This window comes from Lepidochelys kempii, chromosome 3, assembly GCF_965140265.1.
Source record: "Lepidochelys kempii isolate rLepKem1 chromosome 3, rLepKem1.hap2, whole genome shotgun sequence".
NCBI lineage: Eukaryota > Metazoa > Chordata > Testudines > Cheloniidae > Lepidochelys > Lepidochelys kempii.
This window is the reverse complement of record NC_133258.1, coordinates 157,925,619-157,940,232: the sequence shown is the minus strand read 5'-3', so window position 1 is coordinate 157,940,232 and position 14,614 is coordinate 157,925,619. Positions and strand designations below refer to the sequence as shown.

The window sequence follows — 14,614 nt, the reverse complement described above, 5'->3', positions numbered from 1 at the left end:
GAGTTCAACATTATCATAGGTTGATGGTGACCAAGAGTGGTTGCTACATGGTGGTTTGTTGGCCTAGGTAAAATAAGCTTCTGCATCAGACCCCTTGCTAGCACTCAGCAGAGGCCATATAATGACTACTCAGTGAGTTGGAAATTCCTCCCCGCTTCAGCTCGTTTTTGATCTAGAATCTAGAGCAGGGCTGCGTGTGGAAGCTGGCACTATTATTGCCACTGTCCATGATGAATCTGTCCTGAGGATGAGAAGCTTCATTGTCAAGGACTGTCAGCCTTCTGCCTTTCATGAGCGCAGAGAGGACAGACACCAAAGGAAATTAAATACTAAGCTCACTCTTGTCCTAGATATCAGACCCAGGACCTCAGTCAGTAGATCAGTGGCAACAAATATGATAGAACTGAGTTCTACTGTGGAAGACAACGATTCCTGACTGGTGTCCAGCCACAGCTAACAGGACAAGTGTGGGAGTCAAACCCTTCAGCATCATGATTACCAGTGAAGGTGCCTAACAAAAGGGGTGAGAACTGCTTACATAGATGCAAGTGAAGAGGATGTTAAAGTTTAACTTGAACTGGACAATTGAAAAGTGGGACGGCAGAATTACCAGGCTTCCTTCTGGTATTGCCTCTAATATGGCCATGAATAGCAGGATTCTCAAAACTAGGGCCCTACCAAATTCATGGCCATGAAAAACACGTCATGGGACACAAAATCTGGTCTTCTGTGTGCTTTTACCTTATACTATACAGATTTCACAGGGGAGACCAGCGTTTCTCAAACTGGGGGTCCTGACCCAAAAGGGATTTGTGGGGTGAGAGTGTCAAGATTTTTTTTAAGGGGGTCATGGTATTGCCACCCTTCCTTCTGCACTGCCTTCAGTTTGGGGCAGCTGGAGAGTGGCGGCTGTTAGCTGGGCGCCCAGCTCTGAAGGCAGCGCAGAAGGAAAGATGCAATACCATACCATGCAACCCTTATTTTTGAGCTGCTGCTCTCCAGCGTTTTAGCTCTGAAGGCAGCTCTGCCACCAGCAGCAGTGCAGACATAAGGGTAGGAGTACCGTAACCCCCCTAACAATAACCTTGCGACACACACCCCCACCTTCTTTTTGGGTCAGGACCCCTACAATTACAACACCGTGAAATTTCAGATTTAAATAGCTGAAATCATGAAATTTACAATTTTTTAAATCCTATGACCGTGAACTTGACCAAAATGGACTGTGAATTTGGTAAGGCTCTACTCATAACCACATGTAATACCTGTACAAGTCAGAATGTGGAGTAGAAGCTGTAGCTCAGAATATCCTTTTTTACTTGGTTTCAGTCCAAACCTTCCAGTAGTGGTTTGCATCCAATGCATAATTCACTTCTGGCAATTCTATCAGAGTTTTAAAAAGGAAAGGGACAACATATAAGTGACTTAAGGCAGAAGAGTCTGGCACAAATGCAGCCCTTTTTAATAGGAGGGATCCCTTCACTTACTTCTGTAGAATCAGGTGTTTTTATGTATCCTCTGACTCACAGGATAGGACTCCTCTCCAAAACTCTGCCAATTTGTTCCTTCCATCATCTCCTCTGACATTCTCAGCACTAGTCCAGCAAGAGAGCAGGAAAACAGATCTTTGGGAACATAGGGCTAATCCTAAAAGACACTGAACACCTTTATTTGTGGTACCACTCAAGACATGTTAGTCAGTCATTTTTCAGACAGTCAAGAAGCAGTAGTCCTGCCCTGAGGAGTTCACAGTTTAAGGAGAGACAAGTAGAAAACTCAGAACAAGAACAAAAGGATTTTCTATACAAATCAACAAGATTCACTGCAGGAATGTCAAGGGTACTCACTTTCTCGGCAGCCACTTAGCATGTTGCAGGATTGGGTCCCAGAGGCCCACTCACTTATTAGTATCTTAATATTGGTAGGTCTCTGAGGTGGCACATGAGTGTTTAATATGCAAAGAACGATAGTCAACAAAGACAGCTCTAGAATTTCGCTGAACTCAGTGTTTTATTGTTATGTGATTATTGCTTAGTTATGCTTTGACACAATGTAGCTTTAGGATAAATTGGCTCCTACTACATACTTAAAAACGGTGTAACATCTTACAGTTCATACGATTGGCACTTACCAGAAATTGGCAGAAATTTGTCACGGTAACCAGAGAGATTAAAAAAAGAAAAAGATAAAATGTTTACATCCTTTATTGTTGGCAGGTGAATATTTCTTGTGCAAGGAACAGAAAGTAACTAATGCATCCCCTGCAAAAATATATAAAAGTTATAGCAGATCAATCCCTTATTCACAAAAGTCCTCTGGATTTGGAACATTCACAATCAAAGTGCACAATAAAGCCCTCGTCTCTTTCATCAAAGTAACGTTGTGTGGACTGGGTATTTTGGGGTGGGGGAGAGGAGACACCACAAGCCTTTTTCCTGGCTCTCACCTGTAGGGGTAGTATTTGCTTTCAAATTTTCATCAAAACTGACAGTTTCTGGATTTATCAATCCCAGTGATTAATAAATCCTTGGCGCTGATTAAAATTCAAGGGGAGTCATTTCAAATAAATTGACACCTACGGTTGTGGGGCTGCTTTGCTTCAGTGACCTTTTATCTCTGTGAAGAGTGAAATCTCTCCATAAGGCAAGTGATTCAACAGTAAACCCAAAGTAGTAGTCCCTGAGGATTGCCTCCTTCATATCATTCAGCAGACTTGTTTCACAATGTGTGTAGATGGCCTGTAAAACAATCGGTCCCAAGGTGGCTGCCTTTTAATCTCCCAAGTAGAGCTGCAGATCATGCGCTGAATTATTTCTGTTCCTCTTCTGCAGACAGGGTAAATAAATCAGAATGCTTGAGGGATCAGTTCTGTTAACGCTGGACCAAGTGCACCACCTTGTGTTAGTCCTGGAGATCTGCAGAAATACTTCTATGCCTCTTCAATTACTGCAGGTGCCCCAAAGTAGGCTATGCTGTCTTCTGCCAGTGCGTCAGTACCCATGGTGCCATATGACTGCTGCTCCTTCTGAGCCAGTGCTGTCCTTTCCGTAGGATGACTAAGCAAGACCCGTGGGAGATACACCTGAAATTGCAAACATTTGGAGTTTTATTATTTAGTCTCTAGTATACTTTTAAAATATTGGGATAATTTATTATTTAAAATCTTTCCCCCAAAAATTCCTCCTTTTTACTTATGTTCCCCCGACTCTGTCCCCTTCATCTTAAAATTGCCCTTTGTCCCTCAAAATAAATTCCCTAGTGCAAAACTCAAGTGTGCCTGCATATCACATGGGCTCTCGCCCACTGAGGTATCTGTATTCACCCAAACAGTATTTCAAAACCCAGTGCAAATAAAGTCTTGTCGTCATGTTTTGGTGACGTGGCACTGAAACCCTACTGTGCACATCACACCTCTCAGTCTCCAAGCAGTGTGATTGCACAGTCAGCATTCAAATGCAACTAATCTTCTAGTGTTTGGTGTGAGACCCAGCTAATCAGAACACAACACAGTAGCTATTGGAAGTAAAGGGTATTTAAAATCGCTCTCTCTTACTCTTATCAGGCTTCAGTCAGAAGGTATTTTTAGAGCAACCCTTTCAAATAGGTAAGCGCAGTGTTCTGATCATCTGACCCTCAAGTCAGCTAATACCTACCCTGACACCATTCAGACTAGTAATCTCCTACACAAGCCCTCTTCTGGGCAGGGTCAGGAGTTTGTTTTCCTTGAAAGGGTAAAAAATACTTTTTGCTAAGGGCTTACAGCAGATCTTGGAGCTGCTTCTGCATCAGCGTCACTTCCTCTTCCACTTGGCAATTCTATCTATATAAAGACAGTAAGGAGAAAGTATTAACCTGGTAAATCAATCAGTTACATGGAACTGATCATAAACATCAGGTTATTAGTGAACAGATTTAGCACAATGTCCCATTATATATTACACTGAAACCTCAGCTGCTGCCTGTGCTCCTCCAAAGCTTCCCACTTCGTACCTGCCTCCCATACTGCTCTTCATGCTTCCAACGCTCCCCTTCCTCCCTCCCCTTGTGTGCAAAACAACCTGCCTCTTTACTTAGCAGCATGTTTTCATCATCTTATAGGACTGAACCCCTTGTGGCCAGATCCTGCTCCTACTGAAGTGCTTCCCTGGGACTAGTTTGTGAAGTGCCAAGCACAGTGCAAATGCTAGTGGTTATTTCCCCAATACATTCAATAGGAGTTTACCTTGTAATTCAGTGGGCTCAGGTACTTGAAGCAGACAAAACAGCTATAAGCGAAACAAACGACAATTGTGATGCTGACAACTAGGAATGTAAAGAGGGTTGTGGGAGCTTTAAAACCTTAAAAAACAAACAGAATACAAAATGGAATGTCATAAGTGGTTCAAGTAGGTAAAAGCAACAAAAACAAATCACACTGATCACAAAATAGCTTATCTGAGAAGAACGCTCACTCTCTGGAGAATGGAACAAAATAGAAGGGTTGTGAGTTCAATCCTTGAGGAGGCCATTTAGGGATCTGGGGCAAAAATTGGGGATTGGTCCTGCTTTGAGCAGGGGGTTGGACTAGATGACCTTCTGAGGTCCCTTCCAACCCTGATATTCTATGATTCTATGATTTAAAGAAGAAAAACTCTACAGAGGAAAAAAAAATAGCTAACAAAGCACCATGTGGGACACACTGATTTCATGACCTACTCATTACATACAGCACAATAGAAGGATCTTTTCCTGACCCTTATATAGAGGAGCTCTCTAAATCCATGTCTTAACCTGTAAGACCTTCCCCGCTTTTCTCTCTCCCATCCTCAGAAGCCCCATATTTCAGGCATCATCCTTAGGGTACTAGACAGCTGCTTTCAGTGCCAGTCAATACCATCTGAGCATTCACAGCAACCGTTGTGGAGTGATACAAACCACTCTCCTGAGCCACATGAGCTGCTGTCACTGCACTCTCAGCTACTGCTGCACTAGAGACCAAAACTCCAAGACTAAGAATGTGAGCAACCTGGAGCAGGGACCATCCTTCTAAGAAAGTGCTTAGCTCACAGTGGGTGCAATCCTAAGTCAACAAACAGGATCAAACTCAGGTACCCTGCACGGCAGGGCAGATCATCACACCAACAGATAATTTGATCAATCAGCATTTAGCTTCCTAGTTGCAAAACAAGACAATCATATATTTTTAACTATTAGCCAGTGCATATTGTGGGCATTTGCCTTCCTCTGAAACATCAGGAATAGGCCTTTGCTAGGAGCAGGATACTGGCCCTTTAACAGATACACTACTTTAACAGTAATTACAGTGTCATAAGTGGTTATGTCAAGGGAATGGAATCTCACAATATTTTCTATCCCCAACCCAAAGGGAGAAGTTGGGGGAAGAAAAAAGATGCTGAATCTTCTCCACAGCACCAAAAGCTTCAAGTGCATCATGAGTAACAAAACCCCCAAACAACCTCCAATAATGTTCTAGGTGCCCAAAACTCAAGCCACCAACTTCCCCCAGCAACTCTGTTAATAAAACAAGTTTGTGGCACAATGAACATTTATAATTTGAGGCCAATGTGAGTGGGGATCAGTGAGAGAATGTGTCAACTAACAGCTTAAAAGTTAAATGTAATAGAATCGTAGGACTGGAAGGGACCTTGAGAGGTCATTAGTCCTGTCCCCTGCACTCAGGACTAAGTATTATCTAGACCATTCTTAACAGGTGTTTGTCTACTTTGCCCTCCCCTATTACCTCCTGTTAGAGGATCTCAAACTACTGTGAAGATGGTAAGCCTTGCAATATCCCCATGAAGCAGGTAAGGATTATTATCCCTGTCTTAAAAATGCACAGCTAGAGGCTCAGAGAGGTTAAGAAACTTCCCACATGACTTTAGACAAGTTAGTGACAGAGCTGGGAGCAGAATCCTGGTCCCTCTGCTTTAACTACAAGATCATAGAGCCATATTTCAAGCTTGTCACTGATAGATAACCCTTACCTAGTCGCAAAAATGAAAAAAAATAGAGCCAAAACAGACAGAGGATCGGAGCTGCAAGGGCCTGATTCACAGCTGCAAAGTGGATCTTCTTCTCCAGTTTAGCAGGGAGAAATGCATAGTAAAGATTGTGGCGATCAACCATATGCTTCAGCAGTATATATATTAAACCTGAAGAAGAGGATAGAGCCAGAGACAGGTTACTGAAAACTGTGATAAAAAAAAAAAATCACAAATTGGCAGGAAGACCCAGACATATGTGATACCCAAAACTACTTTTAATTTTTTTAAATGACTATTTCAAGTCAACTGTGTCCCTATACAAGTCAAGACGTTCCAAGTTCCAGTGGCAACTAAGAATTGCAACACTGTATGCAGTAGTCCCCTCGAATCTCTGCAATATGGAGCACAGAGAATTGAGAGACAAAACTGTCTTAAATCTATTTTTGTGGTTTTCGGCCAGATCTTACGTTTCCCACTGCCATTTAATAGATCTGAAGTTTATTTCACAAATTTTCCCCTGAGAAAATAGCTTTACTTTTATGTTAATTTGTGACCTAGAGTAATGACATGTTTGTGCAGCTGTATATTTGTTCTGTTCCTATCAGCATTCTGCTGGTGTGGGCTTCAGAATTCCATCTAGCCTTTTTTCTCTTTTATTATTCATCTAGGACATAAAAACATTCATAGATGCAAGGGCCAGAAGGTGCAACTTTGTGATCTGGTTGGAACTGTGTTTATTTTTATGTTGTATTTTATCTGTTTTGATGGAACTCTGGGGTGAGATTTTCGTAAGTGCCTAAGGGATTTAGCAGCACAAATCCCATTGAAAGTTTGACTACTTTCCTGAACCGCTTTGGCTGAAAGTCACACAGACGTCCTCTCCGAGAGCCTGGGAGCACAGTGGCAAGCAGGAATGAAAGCTAAGCTAATACGGTTGCAAAGCATGGTGCTCAACCTTTTCAATTGAAAATTCCATCCTTAATTGTTAAAGCTGTACAGAAGTCAGAGGTAATGTATTAACTCAAGCTGAAGAAATATAATTACCATCATATATCATAGTGCTTTTCAGCTTCCAAACACTGTACAGACATTAATTCACCCTAACACCACATTGTGAGGTTGCGTATTGCCCTATTTTTCACATGGCAGAGATGTGTGTTTTGGTCCAAAGACACAGAAAGTCACTATCAGAGCTGAGATAAGAACTCAGGAATTTCTGTCTCCTGGTCACTTGCTCAGCCCAAACCTCTCCCTTCCCTGGGCACACAACTCATTGGCAAACTTACCAAATGGGACAATAATGGGGCATGTAATGCTATAGGCCATGATGACGGTGAATACACACAACATCCAGGCATACATTGCTCCAAACTCATACTCAAATGCTTGATGCTAAGGAAAAAACAAACATAAATGTTAGCTTTCCAAGGATTAAACTAGAGTCACAAAGGGAACAATTAAGTTTGCCTCTTCCTTATTCTCTCCTCACAACAGAGGGACGAGTTTGTTTTTTTCTGAGACACCCAGACAAACTAGTAAGAGATTCACAAGTGGTATATAAAATGAATTACATGCTTTCAGCATTGTTGTATGCAGTGTTGTAGTCATGTTGGACCCCGGATACAAGAGAAAGAAGTTGAAAGCTTACATAGGACACGCTTGCAGCAAACTGATATTTCTGTCAAGAGAATTCCTCAAGGAGCCTGCCTTTAGTCTCCTCCTTAAATTCAGCTACAGGGAAAAGCTATGTCCAACCACGGGGCAAAAAATCATTGAGCCTGTGCTGCCAGAACTTTGATCTCTATAGCGATGACCGTTTAACCTCTGTGGTGCTGTGTGTTGGCTTTCAGAGCAGGCAGAGCTCGAGAGGTTCAGAGGTTGCAGTTTGGCTTGGTAAATATCCCCAGTGTTTGAGTGGTTAGCTGAACCTCTCAGGCTGGAACCCTAGTACAGAGAGCCTCTCTCACACCCTCAGAGCACAGCAGAGATTAACAGAAGTGAAAGCTAACGAGCTAACCTTTTTCAAACCTCCAAAGAGATCAATTTCATATGAAGTTTTGAGGAAATAGGGAAGAAAGTGGTGGTTAAGGGTGAGTTTAAACTAAGCCTGTTTGCCAACTCCCTAATTAAAGTTCTCATTTTGAGGTGGTGTGGAGACTGAGGACCTGATTTTCAGGCCCCAAGTAAGGACGAATGGGCCCTGAATGGCTTGTTTTAATCTGGGATGGGCTCAAGCTGTACAGTCTCCTAAATATCCACACTGTGCTGCTCAGAGAGGGGACATGTACCTGTTAGTTTGAGCAAAAGAAAGGCCACAAGGAATGACCATAGATGATAATTAGCAGCTGTGAAGGAAGAGGGCACATACTGTTCCTGGGTAAGGACTTGTTGTTTCTTATAGGCTTCTTAGGATTTTATTGCCCCTATGCTATTGAGAGGAGCTCTTATACCTGTTTAATGTTTTTCCTTTCAGCAGGGGACTTGGCCATTATCATGCGTATGGTGTAGAGGATGAGGCCAGGCAAGCGCAGTAGCTCCATCCCATTGCCAATGAAAGCTGAGGCAATCACATAGTTCACAAAGAAGGCTCCCTGGTCAGGCAAGAAGACACATCTACAAGGAAACAGAGTCAGTGACTAGAAGGCAGAGGGTTTGCAATGGGGACAGGTTACATTTGGAAATAGCTCTTCAGAACAAACACTGCAAAGCTTTACAAAAGATGGTTGCAAAATCTGTGATGCAGTGGTTTAATTACAAGTGCCTACTGCTGAATTCTCTACATGCTGTAGTAAGGGCATATTTTGTAGGATGCCATCAAACATGAATCCATAAGAATATAAACAGCATCTGAAATTACACTAAGTTGAAAAGACAATACAGTAGAATCTCGTAGGTGGCTTATATTGGATGAGGGAGTCATTTGATACCTCAAGTTATTGTTGGCAGCAAGAGGTTAGACTAGTGGTTTCTTTTAGCAGAGAAGCCTTAAATATTTGTTTTGCAAACGTGCCTACGAGCCCTAGTCATTGACCAGGATCCCATTGTGCTAGGCGCTATACAAAAACGGAACCAAAAAAACAGCCGCTGCCCAACATCTGCAAATGTTGATCTTCGATACCACTATGCCAAACAACAACATGAAGATTTCTTCTCTTCTAAATCAATTTCTGTAACAACAAGATCTTAGTGCGGTTCTAGGGAAGATGCCTGTTCCAATGATATGGCACAACCTTCAACTTATTGTCTCACTGTGCTCTCTCCCTGTCCCCATCTGTTCGTTGCATCCATCTTCTGTCTTATACTTCGATTGTAAGCTTCTCGGGGTGGGGACTCTCTCTTTGTTGTGTGTTTCTCCACAGTGCCCAGTACAAAGGGGCTCTGATCCATGACTCCTCTTCCTAATTATCTAGAAGGAGCTCGCATCCCACCATTCATTCTGAATCCCCACATTATACTATAGAGCATCCATAATGACGCCCATTCATTATGCACTAAAAAAGGTTAGTTGTCAAAAAGACTACACTGAAATATCAGAGGGTAGCTAATACTTACTCCAACCTGACTGTAGAATCAGCCGACTCTCTGTCAAACAGCCAACGGAAGAAAAAATCAAGACTGGAAGAAAGATAGTTAATATCATTCACTCTCCATAGTTCAGCACAGTGGTAACAAAACCAACCAACCAAGCTCTTCTGAAATGGAGAGAGTTTTAACTATATAAACTGCAGTTTACTCTAACCTATCGTAATGACTGAACATTATTCGGTCAAAGGTGAGAACGGAGACTTGGAATCCAATAAAATGGAAGTGTTTCATTTAATGTTCATGTTTCTAAGTTTTATCTTCAGCAGACACTGTGTCGGAGGCAGACATCCACAGTGCCCAGGGAGACAGCCAGATGGGTGTTACAGGAGCAAAAAAGGTGGGGAACGAAAAGGATAATTTTGTGGCTAAAGCACAAGAGTGGGAGTCAGGAGGTCTGGGTTCTTAGCTCTGCCACTGACTTTCTATGTGACCCTCAGTGCCTTAACCATTTAATCTCTCAATGCCTTATATTTCTTATCTACGGAAAGCAGCTGAAAATACTTTCCAACCTCACAGGGGATTTGTGAGGCCTAATTCCTTATGTGCTTGTCAGTGCTTTGAGATCCTCATATGAAAGGCAATTTAGGGTATTATGGCTACAAAACACAGATTAAAAAAACAACAACAAAAAACAATTATACATCTCTAGGGGGGGGCTGTTTAAAAAAACAGAGCAGACCAACTCCAATTATAAAATATTCAAACTTTAAGATACAAGAACAAGGTCAATACCTGGTCAGACCAAGGGAAGGCAAAATCAACACCATGAAGATCAAAAAAATGTACACTTTATGCATCATTATTCTGTTTTCTCCAGACCTACCAAAGAGGAAAAGATTACTGAATAAGAGACTGTTATTGCTAAACACAAGCTTTCATCCTCTTCCAACTCCACTAGTTCTTCTGTCATAAGCGGAGGAATCTATAATGTTTTCTGAACAAAAACTAGTTCAGTTATTTTTGAATTTCCCTCCAACTCTTAGTTCAGCTAAGTGAAGTCTCCAAGTATTTTCCCCTTCTCACCTCCAATAAATATATCTTTACATGGACTATAACACTATTCCTTAAGGACCTTGGTTGTAAAATGTCACCTGCTGTGAGAAGTCTGAGTGCCCTTCACTGAGAGGAGAGTGTCCAAGGGCCACCAATGTATCTATAAACCTGACCCAAGCAGGCCCATGTCTCTCTTGATGGAGACATGGAAGTTGTTTCTGATCATTAATCCAGATCATAGCTGGATTAGTGATACCACAGACCTCCACCACAGGTATGTAGACTTGAGACACCTGTCATCTGGATATTCAAGGCTAGTCTCCAAACACATGTGATGCTCACAGCCTCTTGGTTGCTCATATTCAATCTCGTGTTTCAGACAGCATTGTGCCAGTTTCACTAGGGCACTGTGCCAAAACACCACAGATTTAGATGGGCTGCTTGACCAAAACAGTTAGTGTCATCTCTTCTGAGACAACATGGTTTTTATCTAACAAACATCAGTTACAAATGTTATGGGCAAAGGCAGAACAGGAGATTGTTAACTTTGCTCCTATCCATGACAAGCCTCAGATGCAAGTACATCAAGAAATCTGGTGGGCCCAGGTCCATTAGAGCTCCATCTACCAAAAGCAAGAACCCTGCATTTCCCTTAGTACCACTGCAGCCCAGTATGCGTAATCTTAGTGTTCTACGTCAATGTCCCCAAGAACGCTCATTTAAGACAAATGTACGTGACACTCAGTAAGGATGATTTTTCACATACAGATCTAGGGGAAGGTAGTACATTTGTAATTCAGACTAGTCTGTGACAGGTCACCAGTGTCTGTACTCAGAGGTCCAAACAAGCTGTATAGAGAGTTTGCTTCTGAATGACAGAGATTCTGCCAGTCAAGCACTGAGTTTCTCTGTTAAATAGAGGCCTTGCCAAAAAAAAGAAAAGAAAAGGGGGAGGCCCCCCACAGGGGACAAAAAAAACCAAAACAAAAACAAACAAACAAGACAAGGCTGGGTGCTATTCATTGGATCTACTACAAAACAGGGAAAATTCCTTGACTGTTTATCAAGAAGACCTATTAGACTGTGGAATAATCTGCCAATGGCTAAAGCTCTCGACAGAGGATAGACTTCCCTGTACTGGGCAAGGAATGGACTAGACGGGGCTTAATAGGTCTTTTCCAGCCATAATTTTTATGAAGTTTACCCATTTTCTCCAGTTTTCCCAGCAACTCACTTTATGGGACAAGGTTAAAAAGAAAGGAAAATCGATTGCTTACTTTGTCCAGTGGGATTCCAATAACGTTGAGTAGTACACAATTGTCGGTAGCAGAGATGAAAAGGACCACAGGAGGAGCGTTGGGAAGAACTGACTAACAATAGGATTCTTTATAAAAAAAAAAATTAAAAAAAAGTAAAGACAGGTGCAAATATTCTAATACTATTGTGGCTGAAGAACAGATGCTGCAGAAATTAGTTTTTATAGGTAAGCAACCCATTTATATTAGAGCTGGACTTAGGAAACTATGTTCTGATACAGATTAGGGTTCAGTTAGCATTCAGAGTTTGGGTACAAAGCAAAACCAGAGCTAGTGTTTGAGGTTAGATTCCAAGATACTGAAATCTCACAGTTCATGTGAAATTTCAGCTGGAACTGAACTGGAACCAGATGTAGATACCTTCCTGGTTTTGGATCCAACTTGAACCAAAACGTAAGACTGAAGTTTTATTTTAGAGTTTCAGATTGGAGTTGTCATCCCCCCACACATATAATTCTAAACTTTAAAAGGAGTTTGGATTGGAGGTTCTGTTTTTTGGTCCAAGTTACTATATTTTAAGTTATATAGTTCATGTAAAATAAAAATGTATCTTAATTAAAATTTATGATCACAGAAAGTTTCAAGTGAACAGATTTCAGGCTAATCCTTATCAAGAAACATCAACAACAACAAAAACAAATTATGAGGACATAGTTTTTTAAAATCTGCATCAGTTTCAGCCCTTGCTGGGGATTTGAACTGGATGAGATTGACTAACACATAGACATGGATGCTTCTCAACTGGTGTAAATTGGTGCAACTCCACTGGCTTCAGCTTACACCAGCTGATAATGTTGTCCATACGGTCTTAGTGTAAAGACACATCATCCTTGCCAGCTCACTTCCTTGTTCACTTGATATTGTTCCTTGATATTGGTAAAAAGAAAAGGAGTACATGTGGCACCTTAGAGACTAACAAATTTATTTGAGCGTAAACTTTCATGAGCGGCTGTAGCTTATGCTCAAATAAATTTGTTAGTCTCTAAGGTGCCACATGTACTCCTTTTCTTTTTGCGAATACAGACTAACACGGCTGCGACTCTAAAACCTTTGATATTGGTGTAATACTAAACTCAAAAAACAAGTGATACTCACATTAAGGTAATGAATAGGTTTGGTGACATTGAACTTGTCCATGGTGGAGATGATTATGGAAGGAGTAGTCAGAAAAAACAGCACAATAAAAAGGAGCAAATTAATGCAAAACCATCTAAACCACCACCTTAGCCCATGCACTGAAAAATTGTTCCTGTCAAGCAAAAGGACAGAAAAGAAAACAATCAGTAAGTCTTTTGCTGGTGCAGATATTCAAACTGTCAAGTGACAGGTGATTTTTTTAAAAAATTGGGCTTTTCATAGAACTAGAAATTATAATACAAAAACACAGAAATTCACTAACCAAGCCCAAATTGCCACCAGTTATTAATTAGTAAATGAAAAATTAGCATAATTGCATGGGCTGGACTGCTGGAGAGTCACTTTTTATCCCTGTGTAATCAATAAAATGAAGCCAAATTAAAAACCTTTTCCAGTTTGGGCTTTCTTTGGGGTGTTTTAAAAGATGGAATTTTCTCCAGGTTTTATAAAACCAAATTGATATCACTGAAGGATCAGTTCCTTACAACAATTTGCAACAGAACATCTAGCTAAAGACAATAGAGGTATTCATGTTTGAAGTATTGCGGAGTTTTTAGGAATTCTAAACAGCAGGGCCAGTGGGATCACTGGTCAAGTACCAATAGCGATGTCTAAGTGTCTTTAAGATGCTCAGCTGCTATGGTGATGGGGGCCATATAAGCAACTAAGTACATAACTGGTAATGTCTTAAATATCCTAAGTTTTTTTATTTTATAGCATGAACACCAACTAAAAGTAAAATCCATTCTTGCCCTATGGTGTCTCCAAATGTCATTTCTTTCCTTGCCATAAGATATAGCTTTTGTAGTTTGACTTATGTTCGTATTTTAAACAACAGAAAAGTAAACATGGCATCAGCTAAGAAAAGCCTAAAGTGTTAAAGAAACATAATTGGTAATGTGGTGGAGGAATGGAGGTGGGAAGGAAAAATGGTAGCCCTTTTCCTTGAATGATGAAGTAAAGTGCACTTTCACCAAAATAAAACAGAATTAGAAAGCCTTTCAGCACTTGAGAATCACTTAGCCCACCACTAAAATGCAGCCACCTCTGGGATGAAATGGTATTGCTGTTTGCCAGAACACAGCTACAATACACAGGGAGTTTAACACAGGAAGTGACAAACGCCAGGAGGAATTTGAGTAGGCAGAATAATTATATAAATAATCTGTAATGACTATAAAAGTTGAGAGCTTAGTTTTATGTATTACCTAACACGGCACATGCAACACCATGTCTGAAGTCAGTCACAGTAGCATTGTCTAGTGGTTAGAGGTGGTGGAATCTCCTTCCTTAGACAGTTTTAAGGTCGGGCTTCACAAAGCCCTGGCTGGGTTGATATAATTGGGGATTGGTCCTGCTTTGAGCAGGGGTTGGACTAGAGGACCTCCTGAGGTCCCTTCCAACCCTGATATTCTATGATTCTAGAACAGAGGTCTGGGAGACTGGAACACCTGAGTTCTAGTCTCAGCTCCAACAATGACTCACTGTACAGACATGAGTAAGTACTTAACCTCTGTGCCTCATCCTGTCCTTCTAGGAAAATACCTCCCTACCTCACAATGGTGTTAGGAGTATTCTTTCTGAAATGCTAGGTGTAGG

General features: G+C 41.2%; 1 protein-coding gene across 8 annotated transcripts in view; it reads right to left on the bottom strand.

Moving 5' to 3' along the window:
• Positions 1–1,991: 1,991 nt before the first annotated feature.
• TMEM63A (transmembrane protein 63A) overlaps positions 1,992–14,614 on the bottom strand; it is a 38,922-nt gene continuing 26,299 nt past the window's right edge. For 7 of the 8 annotated variants that reach the window (XM_073338707.1, XM_073338708.1, XM_073338712.1 and 4 more), the window contains 10 exons: positions 12,974–13,127; positions 11,840–11,946; positions 10,302–10,388; positions 9,537–9,599; positions 8,435–8,597; positions 7,271–7,376; positions 5,985–6,152; positions 4,223–4,338; positions 3,761–3,820; positions 1,992–3,082 (listed from right to left, as the gene is read on the bottom strand). In XM_073338707.1, coding sequence (XP_073194808.1) covers positions 2,930–3,082; positions 3,761–3,820; positions 4,223–4,338; positions 5,985–6,152; positions 7,271–7,376; positions 8,435–8,597; positions 9,537–9,599; positions 10,302–10,388; positions 11,840–11,946; positions 12,974–13,127 — 1,177 coding nt within the window. In that variant the 3' untranslated portion in view covers positions 1,992–2,929. Of the gene's footprint in view, positions 3,083–3,760; positions 3,821–4,222; positions 5,060–5,984; positions 6,153–7,270; positions 7,377–8,434; positions 8,598–9,536; positions 9,600–10,301; positions 10,389–11,839; positions 11,947–12,973; positions 13,128–14,614 lie in introns of those variants that run through there. The other variant, XM_073338711.1, reaches the window with a different exon arrangement.